Source organism: Macaca fascicularis, chromosome 10 (assembly GCF_037993035.2).
Source record: "Macaca fascicularis isolate 582-1 chromosome 10, T2T-MFA8v1.1".
Lineage (NCBI taxonomy): Eukaryota > Metazoa > Chordata > Mammalia > Primates > Cercopithecidae > Macaca > Macaca fascicularis.
This window is the reverse complement of record NC_088384.1, coordinates 28,023,746-28,046,220: the sequence shown is the minus strand read 5'-3', so window position 1 is coordinate 28,046,220 and position 22,475 is coordinate 28,023,746. Positions and strand designations below refer to the sequence as shown.

Genomic DNA, 22,475 nt, shown 5'->3' with positions numbered 1-22,475 from the left:
CTGGAGTGCAGTGGTGCAATCTTGGCTCACTGCAACCTCTGCCTTTTGGGTTCAAGCGATTCTCCTGCCTCAGCCTCCTGAGTAGCTGGTATTACAGGTGCCAGCCACCACGCCTGGCTAATTTTTATATTTTTAGTAGAGATGAGGAAGGTCAGGCTGGTCACGATATCCTGACCTCAGGTGATCCGCATGCCTTGGCCTCCCACAGTACTGAGATTATAGGAATGAGCCACCGCGCCCAGCCATTTCATGTATTTTGCATTTGTCTGCTTCTCCCAGTCTCTCCCCTTCTTGTTCCCCTCCTCTCTGTTCTTTTTCTTTCTGTCTAGATTTCACATTCTCTCTCCTCTCCCCTCCTCTCCCCCCGCCCCTTTCCCTTTCTTCCTTTTTTCCTTTCTCTTCCTCCCTCCGTCTCTCCCTCCCTCCCTTCCTTCCTTCCTTTCTTTTTTTGACGGAGTTTTGCTCTTGTTGCCCAAGCTGGAGTACAATGGTGCAATCTTGGCTCACCGCAACCTCCGCCTCCCCGGTTCAAGCGATTCTCCTGCCCTAGCCTCCCAAGCAGCTGGGATTACAGGCATGTGCCACCACACACAGCTAATTTTGTATTTTTAGTAGAGACAGGGTTTCTCCATGTTGGTCAGGCTGGTCTCGAACTCCTGACCTCAGGTCATCCGCCCCCCTCGGCCTCCCAAAGTGCTGGGATTACAGGTGTGAGCCACTGCGCCTGGCTGGCTGGCTTGCTTTCCCTTCCTTTCTCTCTCTCTCTTTCTTTCTTTCTTTCTTTCTTTCTTTCTTTCTTTCTTTCTTTCTTTCTTTCTTTCTTTCTTTCTTTCTTTCTTTTCTTTCTTTCCCTCTCTTTCTTTTTTCTTTCTCTCTTTTTCTTTCTTTTCCTTCCTTCCTTTCTTCTTTTCTGTTCTCTTTTTTTTTTTTGAAACAGGGTCTTACTCTGTTGCCCAGGCTGCAGTGCAGTGGTACAATCACAGCTCACTGCAGCTTTGGCCTCCCTGGCTCAAGCAATCCTCCCACTTCAGCTTCCTGAGTAGCTGGGACTACAGGTGCATGCCACCATGCCTGTTGAAATTTTTTTTTTTAATTTTGTAGAGACGGAGTCTCCTTATGTTGCCTAGACTGGTCTTGAACTCCTGGGGTCAAGCGATCCTCTTGCCTTGGCCTCCCAAAGTGGTGGGATTATAGGTGCAAGCCACTGCTCCCGGCCTCACATTGTTTTTTTTGCCTCTCCGTGTTCATCCTTTCTTTGACTCTTTTTCTCCATGTCTCTTTTCATTATCCTTTCTCTTTCCATCCTGCTTACTGCCTCCCCTCTGTCTCTGTCTCTCCACTTCTGTCTCCTGCCCCCACCCCATGACCCTCCACCAGACCTCTCTAGCCAGGGCACCAGGTGGATGCCTGGAACAGCGCCTCCCTTTTCCCAGCTCCCTTACCCCAAAGTTTTAGAAGTGCTCCCAGCCCCCATGATTCAGCTGTGTCCTGCCCTTTGCAGGCAGAGTTCTGGACAGTGAGGGTGGAGGAAAACTGAGTCTTTCATGAAGCCTGCCATTGTCAGACTCTGGCTCTGGATAAGCACTTTCCTTTGGACTGCCTTGGTGTTTCCATCTGTAAAAGAGGGGTGTGACCCATGACTTAGCAGGGCTGTGGTGAGGATTAAGTGTGATACGTTTCAAAGAGCTGTCTCTGTGCTCAGCACCTTGATGTAATAAGCACTCCAATCAGTATTGCAGAAACAGGCAGCACTTCCCAAACTTATTTAAGCATGGGGCGGCCGGGCGCAGTGGCTCATGCCTGTAATCCCAACACTTTGGGAGGCCGAGGCGGGCAGATCACTGGAAGTCGGGATCTCCCCAGCCTGGGCCAACATAGCAAGGCCTCATCTCTGTAAAAATAAAAACATTAGGCCGGGCGCGGTGGCTCACGCCTGTAATCCCAGCACTTTGGGAGGCTGAGGCGGATGGATCACAAGGTCAGGAGATCAAGACCATCCTGGCTAACACGGTGAAACCCTGTCTCTACTAAACAAATAAAAAAAATTAGCCGGGCGTGGTGGTGGGCGCCTGTAGTCCCAGCTACTCAGGAGGCTGAGGCAGGAGAATGGCGTGAACCCGGGAGGCAGAGGTTGCAGTGAGCCGAGATTGCGCCACTGTACTCCAGCCTGGGTGACATAGCGAGACTCCATCTCCAAAAAAAAAGTAAAAAATAAAAAATAAAAACATTAGCTGGGCGTGGTGGCTCACACTTGTAGTCCCAGCTCCTCGGGGAGGCTGAGGTGGGAGGATCACTTGAGCCCAGTTGAAGGCAGAAATTAATTAAAATCATACCACTACGCTTCAGCCTGGGCGACACAGTGAGACCCTGACTAAAAAAAAAAGACAAAAAACAGTGCCCTCTTTTTAACTCACAGCCTCCAGAATTCCCTTGGGGAGGCTATATAGCCCCTTCCCAGGTCCCACTCCATTCTTGACACCTCCTCAGGGTATCTCCATGACAGTCAAGATAGAGTCTCTTGATTCACTTCTTGGTGGCGATGAAGAGGAGATCCTTGGATGGCAGATGGTGACTATCAGAGCTGAGGCTCCAGGCCTGGAGTGGCCTTTCCTTCCAGATTCGGGCTCCAGGCACTGGAGGATCCACACTTACAGTCTCCTGAGCTGTATTCTGCGGGATGTGGGTCCCCAGATATGGTTCTGTCCTGGGGAAAAGTGCCCCATGTTTGTTTGTTTGTTTGTTTTGAGACAGAGTCTCATTCTCATCACCCAGACTGGAGTGCAATGGCACGATCTTGGCTCACTGCAACCTCCGCCTCCCGGGTTCAAGTGATTCTCCTGCCTCAGCCTCCTGAGTAGCTGGGATTACAGGCGCCCACTACCATGCCCAGCTAATTTTGTTTGTATTTTTAGTAGAGACAGGGTTTCACCATGTTGGCCAGGCTGGTCTTGAACTCCTGACCTTGTGATCCACCCACCTCAGCCTCCCAAAGTGCTGGGATTACAGGCACGGGCCACCTAGCCCCTCCCATGTTTTGTTTGTTTGTTTGTTTGTTTGTTTTGAGACGGAGTCTCACTCTGTCGCCCAGGTTGTAGTGCAACCTCAGCTCACTGCAGCCTCCGCCTCCCAGGTTCAAGCGATTCTTCCGCCTCAGCTTCCCTAGTAGCTGTGATTACAGGAGCACACCACCAAGCCTGGCTAATTTTTTGTGTTTTTCATAAAGACGGGCTATCATCATGCTGACCAGGCTGGTCTCGAATTCCTGAGCTCAAGTGATCCCCCCGCCTCTGCCTCCCAAAGTGCTGAGATTATAAGCATGAGCCACTGCACCCAGCCTTATTATTATTTTTTGAGACAGAATCTCACTCTGTCACCCAGGCTGGAGTGCACTGGCACAAACATGGCTCACAGCAGCCTCAAACTCCTGTGCTCAAGTGATCCTCCCACCTCAGGCTCCTGAGTAGCTAAAACTACAGGTGTGAGCCACCCCGCCTGGCCAATTAAAAAATTTTTTTTGTAGAGACAGGGTCTTGCTCTGTTGTTCAGGCTGGTCTCAAACTGCTGGCCTCAAACGATTTTCCTGCTTTGGCCTCTCAAAGTGCTAGGATAACAGGCATGAGCCACCATGCCCAGTGTCACAATTATTTTCTGATGTTAGCCTTACCTTACCTGAATAATAACAAAACCAATTAAAATGGTGTACTCTTGTAAGGCGCGGTGGCTTATGCCTGTTATCCTAGCACTTTGGGAGGCTGAAGCAGGAGGATCGTTTGAGGCTGGGAATTCAAGACCAGACTGGGCAATATAGTAAGACATATAAAAAAAATTTTTTTTTTTAAGACGGAGTCTCGCTCTGTCTCCCAGGCTGGAGTGCAGTGGCGCGATCTCAGCTCACTGCAAGCTCCGCCTCCTGGGTTCACACCATTCTCCTGCCTCAGCCTCCTGAGTAGCTGGGACTACTGGGACTACAGGCGCCCGCCACAACGCCCAGCTAATTTTTTTGTGTTTTTAGTAGAGACAGGGTTTCACCGTATTAGCCAGGATGGTCTCGATCTCCTGACTTTGTGATCCGCCCGACTCGGCCTCCCAAAGTGCTGGGATTACAGGTATGAGCCACTGCGCCTGGCCTACAAAAAAATGTTTAAAATAATTAGCTGGACATGGTGGCTCACACCTGTAGTCCTAGCTTCTTGGGAGCCTGAGGTGGGAGGATCACTTGAGCACAGAAGTTTGCAGCTACAAATGAGCTAGGATCACACCATTCTACTCCAGCCTGGGCAACAGAGCAAGACTCTGTCTCAAAATAAGTACATCAATTAAATAAAAACAAAAGAATTAGTCAGGCATGGTGGCATGCACCTGTAGTCCTAGCTATTCGGGAGGCTAAGGCGAGAGGACTGCTTGAGCCCAGGAGTTCATGGCTGCAGTGAACTATGATCAGGCCGCTGTACTTCAGCTTGGGTGACAGAATGAGACCTTGTCTCAAAGAAAAAAGAAAAAGAAGGCTGGCCACGGTGGCTCACGCCTGTAATTCCAGCACTTTGGGAGATGGAGGCAGGAGGATCACGAGGTCAACATAGTGAAACTGCATCTCTACTAAAAATACAAAAATTAGCTGAGCATGGCGGTACGTGTCTGTAGTCCCAGGTACTCGGGAGGCTGAGGCAGGAGAATCGCATGAACCCAGGAGGCGGAGGTTGTGAGCCAAGCATTGCACCACTGCACTCCAGCCTGGGCAACAGAGCGAGACTCCGTCTCAAGAAAAACAAAAAGAAAAGAGAAAAGAAGAAAAGGAAAGGAAAGGAAAGGAGAGGAGAGGAGAGGGAAGGGGAGGGGAGGGGAGGGGAGAGGAGGGGGGAAAAGTGCCATTGACATAGTTTGTGGCCGGGCACGGTGGCTCACGCCTTTAATCCCAGCACTTTGGGAGACCCAGGCAGGTGGATGACAAGGTCAGGAGTTTGAGACCAGCCTGGCCAACATAGTGAAACTCCGTCCCTACTAAAAATACAAAAATTAGCTGGGCATGGCAGTGCATGCCTATAGTCCCAGGTACTCGGGAGGCTGAGGCAGGAGAATCACTTGAACCCAGGAGGCGAAGGTTGTGGTGAGCAGAGCATCGTGCCATTGTACTCCAGCCTGGGCAACAGAGCGAGACTGTCTCAAGAGAAACGAAAAGAAAAGAGAAGACAAGAAAGGCAAGGGAAGGGAAGGGGAGGGGTAGAGCAGGGGGAAAGTGCCATTGAAACATAGTTTGTGATCGGTCGCCTTCAATCCCAGCACTTTGGGAGGCAGAGCAGATCATGAGGTCGGGAGATCCAGACCAGCCTGACCAACATAGTGAAACTGACCAACGTGGTGAAACCCCATCTCTACTAAAAAAAATACCAGCTACTTGGGAGGCTGAGGCAGGAGAATCACTTTGAACCTGGGAAGCGGAGGTTGCAGTGAACTGAGATCACACCACTGCACTCCAGCCTGGGCAACAAAGAGCTAAACTCCGAAACTCTGTCTCAAAAAAAAAAAAAAAAGAAAGAAAGAAAGAAAAGATAGTTTGTTACTCAAAGTTCCCCTAAAAAAGGGAGTACACCAAGGTGTGCCACACAGGAAGCAGAAGGAGTGGGAGGAACTGTGGGCAAGGGCCTCTATTGTGGTTTCCAAGGCTGGGCCGGCAGGTTTAGGACTGAATAATTAAAGTGGATTCTGGAGCATGGGCTGTCCCTAGTTGTCTGGTGCATAGACCTGGAGAGATTAGGGCGGGTGGAGTATAAGAGCAGATTAAGGAGGGAGTTGAGGGGGTTGGGATTAGTTGACTTGCGTTTGAAAAGCATGCTTTCAGAAGAGTTATTTACTCTCATGGCTGGGTGAGGTGGCTCATGCTTGTAATCCCAGCACGTTGAGAGCCCAAAGTAGGAGGAGACTGAGAGGAGACATCAGGAGACTGAGATCAGCTTGACCAATGTGGTGAAATCCCATCTTTACTAAAAATCCAAAAAGAATTAGCTGGGCTTGGTGGCGTATGCCTGTAATCCCAGGTATTTGGGAGGCTGAGGCAGGAAAATCACTTGAACCCGGGAGGCAGAGGTTGCAGTTAGTGGAGATAGCGCCATTGCACTCCAGCCTGGGCGACAGAATGAGACTCTGTCTGATAAAAAATAAAAAGAGTTATTTACTACCTATAGAGACTGGGTAACCCTGGGAGGGTCAGTCCCACAATGGTCAGCAAGGCCCCAGATTACAGAGCATTGTAATACAGAAAATAAATGACATGGTTAATCCACCCCCTGTGGCCAGCACTTAGCAAATAGGTCCCATCTTTGCATTTTCACAATCCTCAGGCTGGCATTATGCTTGACTTCATGTTCCAGATGAGAAAACTGAGGCACAGTGGGGGGAAGTAACTTGGCCGAAGTCATGCAGTTAAGAAGAGCAGGAGCTAGGATTCAAACCCAAGTTCAAAACCACCTCAGCTGCTTGGAATCCTAGCAAATTAAAGGTTGTGATAATGTCAAGTGCTGGTGAGGATGCCAAGTCACTGTAAACTCTCTTACTCTGCTGGTGGAAGACCAGATTGGTACAAACACATGGGGAACCCTGGCAGACCTAGTAAAGCTAAATGTATTCTTTCCTTGCCATCTGGCAGCTCCATTCCTGGGTGTGTCTCCGGCACAAATGAGTGCACCAAAAGACATGGACAGAGACATTCACAGAATTTTTATCTGTAACGGCCAAAGACTGGAGAGCATCCAAATGTCTAACAATAGGAGAATGGAGAAACTGATTACGGTGCATTCACACAATGGATTACACACAGCTATGGGCATGAATTAAATATTGCCGCACACACATGGATCACTCCCATCCTGTTCAACAAAAGAAGCGGCATAAAAGAGGGCACACTATCATTCCACTTATAGTTGAAGCTCTAGAGCAGGCAAAAACTAAAGTGATAGAAGTCAGAATGGTGATTCCCTTGAGGGTGCAGGTCATCATTAACTGAGGGGGCCTCAGGGGAGATGGAGATGTTCTTTTTTTCTTTTTGAGACGGAGTCTCGCTCTGTTACCCAGGCTGAAGTGCAGTGGTGCGATCTTGGCTCACTGCAACCTCCGTCTCCCGGGTTCAAGCGATTTTCCTGCCTCAGCCTCTGCAGTGGTTGGGACTACAGGCACCTGCCACCATGCCCAGCTAATTTTAGTATTTTTAGTAGAGATGGGATTTCACCATGTTGGCCAGGCTGGTCTTGAACTCCTGACCTCAAGTGATCCGCCTTCCTCTGCCTCCCAAAGTGCTGGGATTATAGGCGTAAGCCACCGCCCTCAACTGAGATTTTCTAAATCTTGATCTGGGTGGAGGTTGCAGGAGTGTGTGTGTGTGTGTGCACGCGTGTGTGTGCGCGCATACATACATATACATAAAATCATCAAGCTATACACTTAAGATTTATGCACTTTACTGTATGCTAGTTGTACCTCAATAAAAAAGTAGATTTCTACCTGCTATAACTGCACATGAGGACTTCTGGGCTCCTGTTCTTGGAAGGCCTCGTGGTGCCAGGACCCTGGCATTTGGGAAGATGGGGCTTGGCCATTGGGCTCCAGTCACCGCCCCTCCTTCCTCAGTCAATAGGCTGATTTGCATGCTCTGTTGTGGTCCAGTGGCCTTCCCAGCCCTGTGCCCCAAAGCACCTGGAGCATATAGCCTTGCAGAACTTCTCCTTGCCTGCCTCCCTGCCTCTGGCCATGGCCTGCTGGTGCCTCAGCTTCCTTCTGATGGGGACCTTCCTGTCAGGTGAATCCTCCCTGGGCCTCACTCACCTGGGTGTGGGGTGGGGAACAGTACTGGCCCCAGAAGGCCCCTGCAAGGAGGCAAATTGATGGAGACAGTAGAGCAGGTCCTGGGAGGGTTTTTTTTTTTTTTTTGAGACACAATTTTGCTCTTGTTGCCCAGGCTGGAGTGCAATGGCGCAATCTCGGCTCAATGCACCTCCACCTCCCGGGTTCAAGTGATTCTCCTGCTTCAGCCTCCTGAGTAGCTGGGATTACAGGCATGCGCCAACACACCCGGCTAATTTTGTATTATTAGTAGAGACAGGGTTTCTCCATGTTGGTCAGGCTGGTCTCAAACTCCTGACCTCAGGTGATCTGCCCACCTCAGCCTCCGAAAGTGCTAGGATTACGGGCTTGAGCCACCGCGCCTGGTTGGGAGGGGTATTGAGGTAGAGGGGTGACCTGGCTTCAGGCAGCTCTGCCCTTGACCTGGAGCAAATCACTTTCCTGTGTGGGTCTTGATTTTCCCATTTGTGAACGACCAGATCACTAGAGCCCCGGACTCTGACTTTGGGTCTCCTTCTTAGTTTTTCACAGGGGAAGCTATTGTGGGCTGGTCCCTACCCCACAGGGCCTGAGGCAATCTAACCTCCCTGAGAGGGTCCCTGCAGCCAGTTGCTGGAGGCTGAGTAGATGTGTGGGACAGCCCAGGAGGTTCCTGGGGTTGGTTAGTCTGTATTCAGGGTTTGGAAGAGCTGAAGTGAAGTGGGCGGGGAAGTGGGGGAGGAGGGGTGCAGTTCTGCAGAGAAACGTGGATGGGTAGCAGAGGGACCTAGAGGCTGCTAGTCCAACCTTCTGAGCTCTGGGCCTTTAACTGAACACAGGTCCTTTAGGGGATGGCACTAATGGGGACTTGGGGGCTAACTCCAAATCCCTCACTCAAAAAGGGAGATGGAGGTCCAGAGAGGGCACCCTAAGTCACACAGAACCAGGCCTCCTGCACCCCATTCATTGCTAATCCCATAGCACTGGGCTATGAGCCCTTTGGAACTGGGAGTCTCCATGGAGTCCAACCAAGCTTTCACAGGGCAGGGGTGGGAGAGAAGGAGCTCAGGCTGGGCCTGAGTGTGTTTGTGTCTCTCAGTCTCCCAGACAGTCCTGGCCCAGCCGGATGCACTGCTGGTCTTCCCAGGCCAAGTGGCTCAACTCTCCTGCACGCTCAGCCCCCAGCACGTCACCATCAGGGACTATGGTGTGTCCTGGTACCAGCAGCGGGCAGGCAGTGCCCCTCGATATCTCCTCTACTACCGCTCGGAGGAGGATCACCACCGGCCCGCTGACATCCCTGATCGATTCTCCGCAGCCAAGGATGAGGCCCACAATGCCTGTGTCCTCACCATCAGTCCCGTGCAGCCTGAAGATGACGCAGATTACTACTGCTCAGTTGGCTACAGCTTTGGTCCCTAGGGGTGGGGTGTGAGAGGAGTGCCTCCCCTCTGCCTCCCGTTTCTGCCCCTGATCTTGGGTCCATTTTTAACTTTCTCTGAGCCTTGCTTCCCCTCTGTAAAATGGGTTAATAATATTCAACATGTCAACAACAGCTATTGTGAGGGTCATGAGATCCTGGCTGAAAAATGTTACTGTGGTGGGTTTGGGAGTTGAAGACCCACTCTCGGGATGGGGTGCAGTGTGCGGGGAAATGGGGATTCTGGGGACTGTTGTCAAAGAGGAAGCACCTGAGACTCTTGGGGCACGGCCCAGACTCCCCCCTGGCCCCCTGGGGACTCAAACTGGTAGCCTGACCTTCCTGTGACCTGAGGAGCTGGAGGGAGAAAAAGGAACCAGCCCTTGACGCCCCCAACTCTGCATGGTTGGTTATGGTCCAAGGGTTATGGCTCTAGGGTGGCTGGTCCCCATGAAGCTCAGGCTGTTGGCTTGGGGAGGGGCAGCCACTGCCTACCCCTTGGAGTCTGTGCCCAAGGCCTGACAGAGCACTGATGGGGCAGGAAGGCAGGTGTGTGTAGGTAGCATGGCCGGGGGGTGGGGGCACTCGAGCGCCATGGCTGAGGGTGCTGAAGGCAGGTGGGCAGATGGCTGGGGCAGAATCTCTTTTCTCAGGACAGTGTGTTCTCCTGATGTCCTGTGATTGGGCCAAGGTCTGCGGAGGGAAGCTCTCCCACAAGCTGGGCAGCTGCACCTGAGCTGGGGCAGGCATGGGCAGAACACCGGGTGGAGGAGTCAGTCTTGCCATTAGCAGCAAGGAGCGGGTGGAGATTTTTTTTTTTTTTTTTTTGAGATGAGTCTCGCTCTGTCGCCCAGCCTGGAGTGCAATGGCACTATCTTGGCTCACTGCAACCTCCGCCTTTCAGGGTCAAACGATTCTCCTGCCTCAGTAGCTGGGATTACATGCGCATGTCACCACTCCCGGCTAATTTTTAGTAGAGACAGGGTTTCACCATGTTGGTCAGGCTGAGTCTCGAACTCCTGACCTCGTGATCCAACCGCCTCGGCCTCCCAAAATGCTGGGATTAAAGGCGTGAGCCACTGCGCCCGGCCAGCGGGGCGGAGATTTCAATAACACATTCCTCTTCCCTCCCGGTGCGCCTGAGAGGCGGCGCTTCAGGTCGAAGTCAGCCCTGGGATGCATAGAGTTGCAGGGCTTAGGGTCCTGGGATGGTCCCGCAGACACTCCTAGCTCTTCGCCTGCCCCTTCTCATCTCTGTTTCTGTTGGGGGCGGGGAGGGCAGGCAGGACCAGGGCTACCCTTGAAACAGGTTGAGGGAAGGGGATCCTAACAGGACCCTGGTGCCTGTGTAGAGTGACAGGGTCGACAGCTCTGGGGCTCCACTCTCCTTTCCCTGAAGACCCCAGCTGCTTCAGTAGCTTCTGGCTTGCACCCAGCCCCAGCGCAGATGTCCCGAGTGCCCGCGGCTCGATGTCCGCCCGCCCGTCCCGACCTGTTTCCTCCTCTACTCTCCTGCCAACGCCTGCCCATCTCTTGTCTCCCGGACGGCCAGAGCCACCATGCCGACCGGAGAGGCTCTCCTGACTCGGGTCCTTATGTCCCAGGGCCCGGGGGCTACCTGCGGCGAACCCCGGTGCGGTGGGACCACCGAGACGCCGGGACCTCCGCGCGGCCTAGAGTGGTCCCGGAAGTGCCCGCGGGCCGGGGGCGGGGCTCTGGGCGCTCGGGCGGCCGCGGGCACCGCGTCAGCAGCTGCCGCGGAGCAAGGCAGCGTCGGCCGCGTCGGCCGCGGGTTGGAGCAGCTCTGGTGCGGCCCCGCCCCGCCCGCCTGCGGCCCCGCCCCGGCCCAGGTGAGCTGCCCCGCCCCGGCCCAGGTGAGCTGCCCCGCCCCGGACCAGGTGAGTGGCCCCGCGTCCGTCGGTGTGACCCGAGTCCGCCTGACCACCTGTCCCTCCGGTGGCCCTGGGTGCGCGTGTCCCCAATAGCGGGGAAGCCTGTAGGGGCGCCACGTCGCCGCCTGGGCAGCGTGTGCGGGTCCGTGGCCACTCTTGGGCCCCCAGCCAGGAAACCTTGACTGCACTAAGGGTTTGCAGGGTGCCCAGGCCCTAGGGATTCTCTGGAGGATGGGATGACAGATGCAGAAGGACCCGGAGAAGGCCCCGACAGAGGTGGGAAGCATGGAGTTCCAGACCTTTGTATTTTCGGTCCAAAAACACTTAACATGTTGTGGGAGACAGGGTTGCCAACTTTTTATCCTGAGTGGAGACTTCAGCGTGTAGGGGCCACATAGTGGGAATGGAAAACCTCTACGGAGGGAAGTTTGAAAACACCAGGATTTAACAGGTGGGCGGAGGAAGAGTTGCAATCTAAAGATATCAAGAAAGAGAATTTGGAAGGCATGAAAATTGGGAAGAGAGCGTTCAGAAGCCAAGGGAAGAAAGCGAGGGTGGGGATGGGGTTGGGGGGTAGCTCAAAGCTTTCATGCACCCAGGTAGGCAATGTGGGCGGGTGAAGGGGTATTGTCACATCTTCGTTTTTCAAGAGAAAGCCAGAAACCTAGTGAGTTTTAAATATTGGCAACTAAGGAAAATGAACAGGAAAAGCCGAACTCTTCGAGAGCCAAACATAACGTAGCAGGATCTCCAGGCTGCCAATTTGCAACCCCTGAAATGAAGGGTTTTGAGAAGGAGGTATTGGAGAGCAGTGCCAGATGGGGTGGGAAGGTGAGGACTGAGAAGAGAGGGACTTGGCAATGAGGAGGTCATCGGATGCCAGAGCTGAGGTCCCAGCTGAAATTGGAAACTCGAAATTTGTCGTGGTGCCATACATAGTTGTATGATTTTTCTTGGCAACATTTAACAACTTAGGAGGAACTGGTAGAGAAGGCTGGGACTTAGCCGCTAGTTGCAGCCGGACGAGGAGGTGAGGAGCATGGTGCTGGAGCGTGAGAGTTAAGTGACGCGCATAGCATAGAGAGAATCTAAGCTGGATGGAGAAGGGGTGGAACTGGCAAAGGAGAACTAGAGTAAAAATGGCTTGGATTTCATGAGGTCGAAGAGCACAAATTGAGTGAGAGAGCTGGAAGGGTTGGAGATTGTGGGTTGCTGAAGAGGAGGGGGAGGGGGAGAGGAGTTGAAATGATCTAAGAATTTTTGAAAATACTTTAGGTCTGGGAGAGGGGGCTCATGCCTGTAATATCAGCACTTTAGGAGGCCGAGATGGGTGGATCGCGTGAGCTCAGGAATTCCAGACCAGCCTGCGGCAACATGGAGAAAACCCGTCTCTACAAAAAGTACAAAAATTAGACAGGTGTGGCACGTGCCTGTAGTCCCAGCTACTTTTCTTTTCTTTTCTTTTTTTATTTGTATTTTTATTTTTTTAATTTTTTAAATTTTTTTAAATTTTTTTATTTTTTTTTTTTTGAGACGGAGTCTCGCTCTGTCGCCCAGGCTGGAGTGCAGTGGCCGCATCTCAGCTCACTGCAAGCTCCGCCTCCCGGGTCTATGCCATTCTCCTGCCTCAGCCTCCCGAGTAGCTGGGACTACAGGCGCCCGCCACCTCGCCCGGCTAGTTTTTTGTATTTTTTAGTAGAGACGGGGTTTCACCGTATTAGCCAGGCTGGTCTCGATCTCCTGACCTTGTGATCCACCCGTCTCGGCCTCCCAAAGTGCTGGGATTACAGGCTTGAGCCACCGCGCCCGGCCCTATTTTTATTTTTATTTTTGAGACAGAGTCTCGTACTGTCGCCCAGGCTGGAGTGCAGTGGCGCGATCTCGGCTCACTGCAAGCTCCGCCTCCTGGGTTCACGCCATTTTCCTGCCTCAGCCTCCCAAGTGGCTGGGACTACAGGTGCCCGCCACCCAGCCCGGCTAATTTTTTTGTATTTTTAGTAGAGACGGGGTTCACTGTGTTAGCCAGGATAGTGTCCCAGCTACTTAGGAGGCTGAGATAGGAGAATCACTTGTGCCCGGGAGCCAGAGGTTCCAGTGAGCTGTAATCACACCCCTGCACTCTGTCCTGGAGAAAGAAAATACTTTAGTTCAGTCCTTTTTAAAAAATATATCCAGTCTTTATATTGGCTGAAAAATCTTTTTAAAAAATCATTTCTGGGCCGGGCGTGGTGGCTCACGCCTGTAATCCCCGCACTTTGGGATGCCAAGGCGGGTGGATCACCTGAGGTCAGGAGTTTGAGACCAGCCTGGCCAACATGGTAAAACCCCGTCTCTACTAAAAATACACAAATTATCTGGGCCTGGTGGCGAGTGCCTGTAATCCCAGCTATTCAGGAGGCTGAGGCAGGAGAATTGCTTGAACTCAGGAGGCGGAGGTTGCAGTGAGCCGAGATTGTGCCATTGCACTCCAGGCTGGGCAACAAGAGTGAGACTCCATCTCAAAAAAAAAAAAATCATTTCTGCTGGGCATGGTGGCTCATGCCTGAAATCCAGCACTTTGGGAGGCGGAGGTGGGAGGATTGCTTGAGCCCAGGAGTTCAAGACTAGCCTGGGCAACTTAATATTATCTCATCTCTACAGAAAAATTTAAAAATTAGCTGGGTGTGGTGACATGCCCCTGTAGTCCCAGCTACTTGAGAGGCTGAGGTGGGAGAATCAGTTGAGCCTGGGAGGTCAAGGCTGCAGTGAGCGGTGATTCCACTCCTGCACTCCAGCCTGGGTGACAGAGTGAGAACCTGTCTCAACACCAAAAAAAATTTTTTTTCAAGTAGAAATGAGTTCGGACTATTCTGGTTAATTTAGTATATATGTATTTTTAAGGCAGTTACTCCCTAGATTCAGTATAAGGATAATAGTACCTTCGTATAGAGTTGTGAAGATTAAATGAGGTGCCATGAAGGACCTATTAATGCCTAGCACATAGTAGGTGCTCAGTGAATATGAGCTGTTGCTATCGTTATTGTGTCACCTGAAGACTTTGCCTTTATCTAGCACAGAATTTTCTGAATAGAGCTCTTTGGGGCTTCTTCAGGGGCCACAGCTGGGAGGGGGAGTGCTGAGTGGGCTGTTCTAGCTTCCTTCATTGTTCCTGCTAAGGCGTCCTCCTTCAACTGGAGCAGCTCTGCTTTTGTCTGTTTTATTTACTTATATCTCCTAGACCAGTGATCCCCAACGTTTTTGGCATCAGGGACCAGTTTTGCAGAAGACAATTTTTCCCTGAATGGGTGGGGGACATGGGGGATGGTTTTGAGATGAAACTGTTCCACCTCAGATCATCAGGTGTTAGATTCTCACAAGGAGTGCACAACCTAGATCCCTCATATGCACAGTTCACAATAGGGTACGAGTTCCTATGAGAATCTAATGCTGCTGCTGATCTGATAGGAGGCAGAGCTCAGGCTGTAATGCTCGCTCACCTTCCGCTCACCTTCTGCTATGCAGCCCGGTTCCTAACAGGCCACAGACCGGTGCCTGTCCTCCACCCTGGGAGTTGGGGACCCCTGTCCTAGACAGTTGGCTTATTTGACTAAAGTGTTCTTTGACCAAAAAAAATGACAGTTCTAGCACAAAAACAAATGGCTTTTCCTCCATTTGATCAGTTATTCAACAACTGTGTACATTGGAATTGTGCTTTTGTGCTGGGGGCTGGAGCTTCTGAAATGAAGGAGCGTGGTATTTGCCCTTAGAGAATTTTCAAGCTAATGGTGGGGGCCTGAGATGGTGAACAACCTGAGGGTGCAAAGAAAAGGGGACGTTTGGACAAGTCCTGAAGGATGAGCAAGTGGCAGTCTGAGAATAGTCCTTACCTGTTAGGACCAGACAACAGGAGTGCAAATTAGTCATCGAGCTGGAAAATTGGAATTGTTGGAGGGACCAGCCTGGGCAATACAGTGAGACCTCATCTCTACAAAAAGAAATAATTAAAAAAATTAGCAGAGTGTGGTGGCTTACACCTGTAGTCCCAGCTATTCAGGAGGCTGAGGTGGGAGGATCACTTGAGCCTGGGAGGCAGAGGTTTCAGTGAGCCAAGATCACACCACTATACCCCAGCCTGGGCAATAGGGCGAGAGCCTATCTCAAATAAAAAAGAAGAAGTGTATAGGAGAGACAGGCAGGAGGTGGATTGGAAGGGCCAGGTGTGAAGGAGTTGGGCTGTCACAAGATCCTAAGAAGAGAACCACCAGGCCGGGCACGGTGGCTCACACCTGTAATCCCAGTACTTTGGGAGGCGGAGGCAGGCAGATCACTTGAGGTCAGAAGTTTGAGACCAGCCTGGCCAACATGGTGAAACCCAGTCTCTACTAAAAATACAAAAATTAGCCAGGCATGGTGGTGGGCACCTGTAATCCCAGCTACTTGGGAGGCTAAGGCAGGAGAATCACTTGAAATTAGAAGGCAGAGGTTGCAGTGAGCCAAGATCGCGCCACTGTACTCCAGCCTGGGCGAAAGAGTGAAACTCCATCTCAAAAAAAACAAAGAAAAGAAGGGAACCACCATAATCCATAATCAGGCTTACATTTTAGATATTTGACTCTATTCTTAGCGTAGGGCGTGCACCAGAGGGAGAGGTGGAAACCGGAGGTCAGCAGCTAGTTTGGAGGTGAGCACTAAAAAGATCCCAGGAGGTAGCACTGAAGCCTGAGCTGCAGAGTGGCAGTGAGGACTGAGAGACAGAGATGCTGCTCGTGCAGCCTCAGGAAGTAGATAGGAGGGGACCAGTTGGGTGAGAATAACAGCAGCTATGCTGACTCCTAGGCTGGGGCACTTGGCTGGAGGGAGTGCAGCTGAACTAGGGTAAGGGAAGAGCTCTCTTTCTCTTTCCCAGTAAAACCTGCCCCCAATGTCACCCAGTAGCTGGAGTCTTGCTCCTTTTCTGCAGTGGCCCCACTTCCTGGTTGTTGTTGTTGTTGTTGTTGTTGTTGTTGTTGTTGTTGTTGTTTGAGACAGAGTCTCACTTTGTCACTCACGTTGGAGTGCAGTGGGGTGATCTCCGCTCACTGCAGTCTTTGCCTCCCAGGTTCAAGTGAGTCTCCTGCCTCACCCTCCCTAGTAGCTGGGATTACAGGCATCCACCACCACACCCGGCTAATTGTTTTGTGTTTTTAGCAGAGATGAGGGTTTCACCATGTGACCAGGCTGGTCACTCCTAACCTCTAGTGATCTGCCAGCCACGGCCTCCCAAAGTGTTAGGATTATAGGTGTGAGCCACCGCGCCCAGCCCCCACTTCCTGTTTTAGCTCACCTTTCTGAACACCTTCAGCCCGTAGAGTCTAGACACCATGATGTAGCACTTGATTGTGTCTGTCTGTCTGCCTTCAATTGTCTGTGGTAAGCAAAACTTGCCTCTAACTCATTTGGGATCATCTTCAGGGCAAGATTGTGTCTTATGCATATTTGGTTATTTCTAGATTCTAGGACAGGAAGCAGGCATTCTAGGACATGAGCTGCTTGACTTGTCGACTTGACAGCGTTCCTGTTTTCTTTTCAGATTGTCAGAACAGTAAGTGTGGCCCAAAGAAGAACATTTTTAAAGAAATACAACCATTGGGGATGATAGCAGATTCACAATGGAGGTTCCCCCAGCAACCAAGTTTGGCGAGACCTTTGCATTTGAGAACAGGTTAGAGTCACAACGAGGACTTTTCCCAGGGGAGGACCTGGGGGACCCTTTTCTCCAGGAAAGAGGTTTGGAGCAAATGGCTGTGATCTACAAGGAGATCCCTCTTGGTGAGCAAGATGAAGAACATGATGATTATGAGGGGAATTTCAGTTTGTGCTCAAGCCCTGTTCAGCATCACAGTATCCCCCCAGGAACCAGACCCCAGGATGATGAGCTCTTCGGACAAACCTTCCTCCAGAAATCCGACCTCAGCGTGTGTCAGATAATCCACAGTGAAGAACCCAGTCCATGCGATTGTGCAGAAACAGACAGAGGGGACTCAGGACCTAACACGCTTCACAGAACCCCACAACCAGCCAAGCCCTATGCGTGTCGAGAATGTGGGAAGGCCTTCAGCCAGAGCTCGCACCTGCTCCGACACCTGGTGATCCACACCGGGGAGAAGCCCTATGAGTGCTGTGAGTGCGGGAAGGCCTTCAGCCAGAGCTCCCACCTGCTCAGGCACCAGATCATCCACACCGGGGAGAAGCCCTATGAGTGCCGGGAGTGTGGGAAGGCCTTCCGCCAGAGCTCAGCCCTCACGCAGCACCAAAAGATCCACACGGGAAAGAGGCCCTACGAATGCAGGGAATGCGGGAAGGATTTCAGCCGGAGCTCCAGCCTCAGGAAACACGAGAGGATTCATACAGGAGAGAGACCTTATCAGTGTAAGGAATGTGGGAAATCCTTCAACCAGAGCTCAGGCCTGAGCCAGCATCGGAAGATCCACACCCTAAAGAAGCCTCATGAGTGCGATCTCTGTGGGAAAGCCTTTTGTCACAGGTCACACCTCATCCGACACCAGCGGATCCACACTGGGAAGAAACCATACAAATGCGATGAGTGTGGGAAGGCCTTCAGCCAGAGCTCCAACCTCATTGAGCACCGCAAGACCCACACCGGCGAGAAGCCCTACAAATGCCAGAAGTGCGGGAAGGCCTTCAGCCAGAGCTCCTCCCTCATCGAGCACCAGCGCATCCACACCGGTGAGAAGCCCTACGAGTGCTGTCAGTGTGGCAAGGCCTTTTGCCACAGCTCTGCGCTGATCCAGCACCAGAGGATCCACACTGGCAAGAAGCCCTACACCTGCGAGTGTGGCAAAGCCTTCCGACACCGGTCCGCCCTCATCGAGCACTATAAAACCCACACCAGAGAGAAGCCCTACGTGTGCAATCTGTGCGGCAAGTCCTTCCGGGGGAGCTCGCACCTGATTCGCCATCAGAAGATTCATTCTGGGGAGAAGCTATAGAAAGAGGAGCCCACACAAAGCTTGAAAGCCTGTGCTAGATGGAGCCCTTATTCCACGTCGCATGGTCTCCAAGACCCTACCTACCTCCCTGATGCTGAATGGAAACCCTCCAACCCAAGCGCTCTTGAACATCCCACTAGCAGGAAGGCCCCACGTGGCCCCCGGCCAAGCACGCCAGCTCTCAGCAGGTTTTCTGCATGGAAGGGAAGGCGGGGCGATAGGGAGGGCAGCTGGAAAAGAGAGCTGGCCTTCAGTTTCTCCTTCTTGCATTTGACTCCCAAGCCTACAGGATTTCATTTTACCCTGTCTTCGCTTTTCCCAGAATCCAGAAGAAGAATAAATGCCAAGAGGGAGAAAGTTGAGTTAAACCCAGGAAAATATCAAATGAACTCTTTAAATCAGGCTACAGTCTGGCACTTTTAGAAGACAGAAACCACACTCACAGTCCAAATCAGTGGAAGAAAAATGAATTCAAAAGTAGAAGTGTCAGCAGCAAAGTGTAATTTTCTCGCTGGGTTGGGCATTGGTGGGGACAACCAAAACAGGTCTGCAGGACAAAGGCAGGTCTGAAGGGTGGGTCTTGGGATTGGGGGTACGGGTGGTGAGCCCCTGGGCATGGTCTCTTAACCCTCTCCTTAGCCCTAGGGCAGTTTGCCTCAGAGAACTCTGTTATAGGAGGATAGAGATTTGATCCTGTTGGCCGGAGGATGTTTGACACCCGGCTGTGACTCAGCCTGGGCACTGGATGTGACTGCCCTCCAGGAATAAGCCCTCCCTGAGACAGTGTCCCCAAGACCACAGTGTGCCTTGGACATTAGCAGGGCCTGGGTCTGGTCTGGTCTGACAATGACGCAGCCCTCCTGCCCCAGCGTCAGGGGACCTGGGAAGCTGGGTGGCTTGTTGGAGGAGGCCGTGTTCTAATCAGAAGGTCTGGGTTCAAGTCCTAGTTCCACCCCCTCCTACCTGTGTGAACTTGAACAGGTTCTGTAACCTCCCCAGGCTCCATTTCCCCATCCAAGAGTTGGGGTAATGGGAACTGGCCACGTGCCTCTAAGGGTTGGTGCCAGGCTGCCATTCAGAATGCGGCCATGGTGAAAGTGCTTTGGCAACTGTGAGCAGTCATGGTGACTGAGGACTGATTCCCAGAGTGACCCCTGCCCCACCCCTGTGCATTTCCGCGGACTGGAGAGATGTTCCCATCTGGTTTGTGAGCGGTGGGACCTCTTATTGAAGAGAGCTTTCCCTCCCTCCGCCCCTTGCAGCCTGGGCTGTGTATGCCTGCGGATGCACTGTCCCACACAAGGACACTTCCTCTTGGACACCATCCTGAGCCTCCTGTAGCAGCAGTGTCATTCCACACTTCCATATTCTGTCTTCCCCGCCTGCCAACTAGGAGTTCACATGGGGCTTGTTTAAACACTACCATTGCCTGTGTCCCACCCGGCCCAGTTCAATCAGCCCCAGTGGTGGCAGGTTTTAAAGCTCCCCAGGTGATTATAACTTCCTAGTGTGCAGCCAGGCTGTGGGCCCTGTGCTGGGCTTTTTTTTGTTTTTTTGAGATGGAGTTTTGCTGTGTCTCCAGGCTAGAGTACAGTGGCGTGATCTCTGCTCACTGCAATCTCCGACTCCTGGGTTCAAGCAATTCCCCTGCCTCAGCCTCCTGAGTAGCTGGGACTACAGGCGCGTGCCACCATGCCTGGGTAATTTTTTGTATTTTTAGAACAGACGGGGTTTCGCCATGTTGGCCAGGATGGTCTTGATCTCCTGACCTCATGATCTGCCTGCCTGGGCCTCCCAAAGTGCTGGGATTACAGGCATGAGCCACCGCGCCCGGCCTGTGCTGGGCTTTTATGCATCGCTTGAGAGCTTCCAATGTCAGCCTGCTGGCTTTGGCTGAGCAGAGCTTGAAGGCCATTCTGTCTCAGTGCCCCCACTCCCTGTTCCCTGTACCCGGAGCCTCAGGGATGGGCTCAGGCAGTGATGGTCAGTTGAGCGCTTGGAAAGTATTTGTCTGGAGCCTCGAGGATCTCTTTAGTTCTGACTTCCCTCGGGCTCCTCAGAGCTAGTGGGGAAGGAGGCAGTCTAGGCTGTTTTGAAGTTTCCTAAACTTTTATGGCTGGGCTAACATAACTTCGTCATGGTAACACTGGCTATTTCAGCTGATCAGAAGCTCAGCATGGCCATTATGCCTAGTTTTGATGAATAAACATGGGAAAGCCATAATTAAGTTGGGCTTGATAGGCCAGAGATTTCCAAATGACAGATATGATGGGCTGGAGAGGTCATGGTGGGAGTTCCGGTCATGCCTCTGTCCAGCCCCTGTCTTTGCTACGTATGTGAAACATTTAACATTTAACCAGCACTCCATCGTCCACCAGAACCGTCTGTGTGACCAGTTGGACCAACTGGGTGGTGCCCTGGGCATTGCCTGCAAGTGGCCTCATTTCAGGTGTGTCTCTATCAAGAGTGAAGAGAGAATGCTAGGATGCAGTTGGGACAGCACGACATTAAGCAGGGGCCCCGAAAGATCTACCTCCTCTTTACCCCTGCCCCTCTCCCCCACCGTTATCATCTGGCAAATGTCTGTTACCTACCTTTGGTCTCTCCCTCCTCATCCTTCCTGCACACCCCAGCCAAACTGATTTTTAAAGCATCACTTTGCACAAGTCACCACTCTCCTTAAAACCAACTTTCAGGAGCTTTTCGGCACATAAAGCCTCGTTTCGGCCAACCTGCTTTACCCACTCTGAGCAAGCCACATGGAGTTCAGGCCGCCCCTGCTCACCTCAGCATCACTCCCAGCTCATAATTCTGTGCTGTTCTTGCATTTTGAAATATGCACTTTCTCCTCCTCTCCCTCCCTCTCTTTTTCTAATTTTTGTGTAACATGGAGATGAAGATCCCCCTCTCCCCCAGGGGTCAACAGATAAACATGATAAGACCAGGTACTTTTCTTTTTTGGAAGTATGACCAGAGCCCCAGAGCCTCATTCCCTCTGTTCAAATTCTTTCCTTGTTTTACAGGTTTTTTTTTTTTTTTTTTTTTTTAGACAGAGTCTCACTGTCGCCTAGGCTGGAGTACAGTGGTGCTGTCTCAGCTCACTGCAACTTCTGCCTCCTGGGTTCAAGTGATTCTCCTTCCTCAGCTTCCTGAGTAGCTGGGATTACAGGCATGCACCACCATGCCTGGCTAACTTTTGTGTTTTTAGTAGAGATGGGGTTTCACCATGTTGGTCAGGCTGGTCTCAAACTCCTGACCTCCTGATCTGCCTGCCTTGGCCTCCTAAAGTGTTGGGATTACAGGCGTGAGCCATGGCGCCTGGCCGGCTTATTAGATATTTATTTAAAACCCTCTCATTCTATTTAGATTCTCAAACAGTGTGAAGTTATAAAAGATCATCCCTGGCAATATTTTAATCAGTTATCTTTTAATTTAGTTGTTCTTTGTTTTTGTTTTTGTTGTCCTTTTTTTTTCTTTTTGTGGCAGTGGTTTACTTAGATGTTGTTGAGTAGTACAAAACTCCAACTCTTGCTTTTATTTACTACTCTCTTTGTTTTGTCAGCATATATGTGTTCTCTCTCCTTTTTGTTTGTTTTTTTCTTTATAATTCTAAGATTACTTGGATATAATTAATCATATTTTAAATATTTGTAGTAAATGTAGGTACTTTGGTCTATGATTTTTGTTTTGTTTTATTTTTAGAGGGAGTCTCGCTCTGTTGCCCAGGCTGCAGTGCAGTGGCATGATCTCAGCTCACTGCAAGCTCTGCCTCCTGGGTTCACGCTATTCTCCTGCCTCAGCCTCCCGAGTAGCTGGTACTACAGGCGCCCACCACCATGCCCAGCTAATTTTTTGTAGTAGAGACGGGGTTTCACCGTGTTAGCCAGGATGGTCTCACTTTCCTGACCTTGTGATCCGCCCACCTTGGCCTCCGAAAGTGCTGGGATTACAGGCGTGAGCCTCCGCCCCCGGCCATTTTTTTTTTCCTTCTTCTTAGACAGCTTTGTCCGCACTCGTTAAGTTTTGATATGTGGTGTTTTTTGTTAGAGTATTAAGAATTTCCTTTTGCCCAAGTGTTATTATTTAAAAATATTTCTAAGTGGGCCCGGGCGTGGTGACTCACACCTGTAATCCCAGAGGCTATAACTTGAGGAATGGGCTCAGAGCAGATCCTGGCACCGAACCCAACTGTGACAAGAAAAGAGACAAGTGGGCCCAATGACAGACCTATAGTCTATCCAGAAATGACACTCCACATATGGTTAATAACTCGTAGAGATGGGAAAAATACAAAAAATTAGCTGGGCATGGTGGTGTGCGCCTGTAATCCCACTTTGGGAGGCTGAGGTGGGTGGATCACGAGGTCAGGAGTTTGAGACCGGCCTG

General features: G+C 51.4%; 2 protein-coding genes across 3 annotated transcripts; both read left to right on the top strand.

Annotated features, from left to right (window-relative positions):
- Positions 1–7,676: 7,676 nt before the first annotated feature.
- VPREB3 (V-set pre-B cell surrogate light chain 3) lies at positions 7,677–9,364 on the top strand. Its single transcript, XM_015444519.4, has 2 exons — positions 7,677–7,786; positions 8,909–9,364. Exons 1-2 carry the CDS (start codon positions 7,738–7,740, stop codon positions 9,229–9,231), a joined length of 372 nt encoding a protein of 123 aa, XP_015300005.1. The 5' UTR covers positions 7,677–7,737; the 3' UTR covers positions 9,232–9,364.
- A 1,583-nt stretch (positions 9,365–10,947) lies between these two features.
- On the top strand, positions 10,948–18,576 carry ZNF70 (zinc finger protein 70). 2 transcript variants are annotated; one of them, XM_005595337.5, is made up of 2 exons: positions 10,948–11,127; positions 16,670–18,576. In XM_005595337.5, the coding sequence occupies exon 2, from the start codon at positions 16,749–16,751 to the stop codon at positions 18,087–18,089; it is 1,341 nt and encodes a 446-aa protein (XP_005595394.1). In that variant the 5' UTR covers positions 10,948–11,127; positions 16,670–16,748; the 3' UTR covers positions 18,090–18,576. The 2 variants fall into 2 exon arrangements, with proteins under 2 accessions (XP_005595394.1, XP_005595393.1); XM_005595336.5 differs by having other exon boundaries at positions 10,948–11,397.
- The last annotated feature ends 3,899 nt before the right edge of the window (positions 18,577–22,475 follow it).

Excerpts from the sequence above, each read along its gene's own strand:
- VPREB3 (XM_015444519.4), top strand. The coding sequence starts at position 7,738 with ATGGCCTGCTGGTGCCTCAGCTTCCTTCTGATGGGGACCTTCCTGTCA. Across the intron at positions 7,787-8,908 it reads GATGGGGACCTTCCTGTCAG|TCTCCCAGACAGTCCTGGCC; the intron begins GTGAATCCTCCC and ends TGTGTCTCTCAG.
- ZNF70 (XM_005595337.5), top strand. The coding sequence starts at position 16,749 with ATGGAGGTTCCCCCAGCAACCAAGTTTGGCGAGACCTTTGCATTTGAG.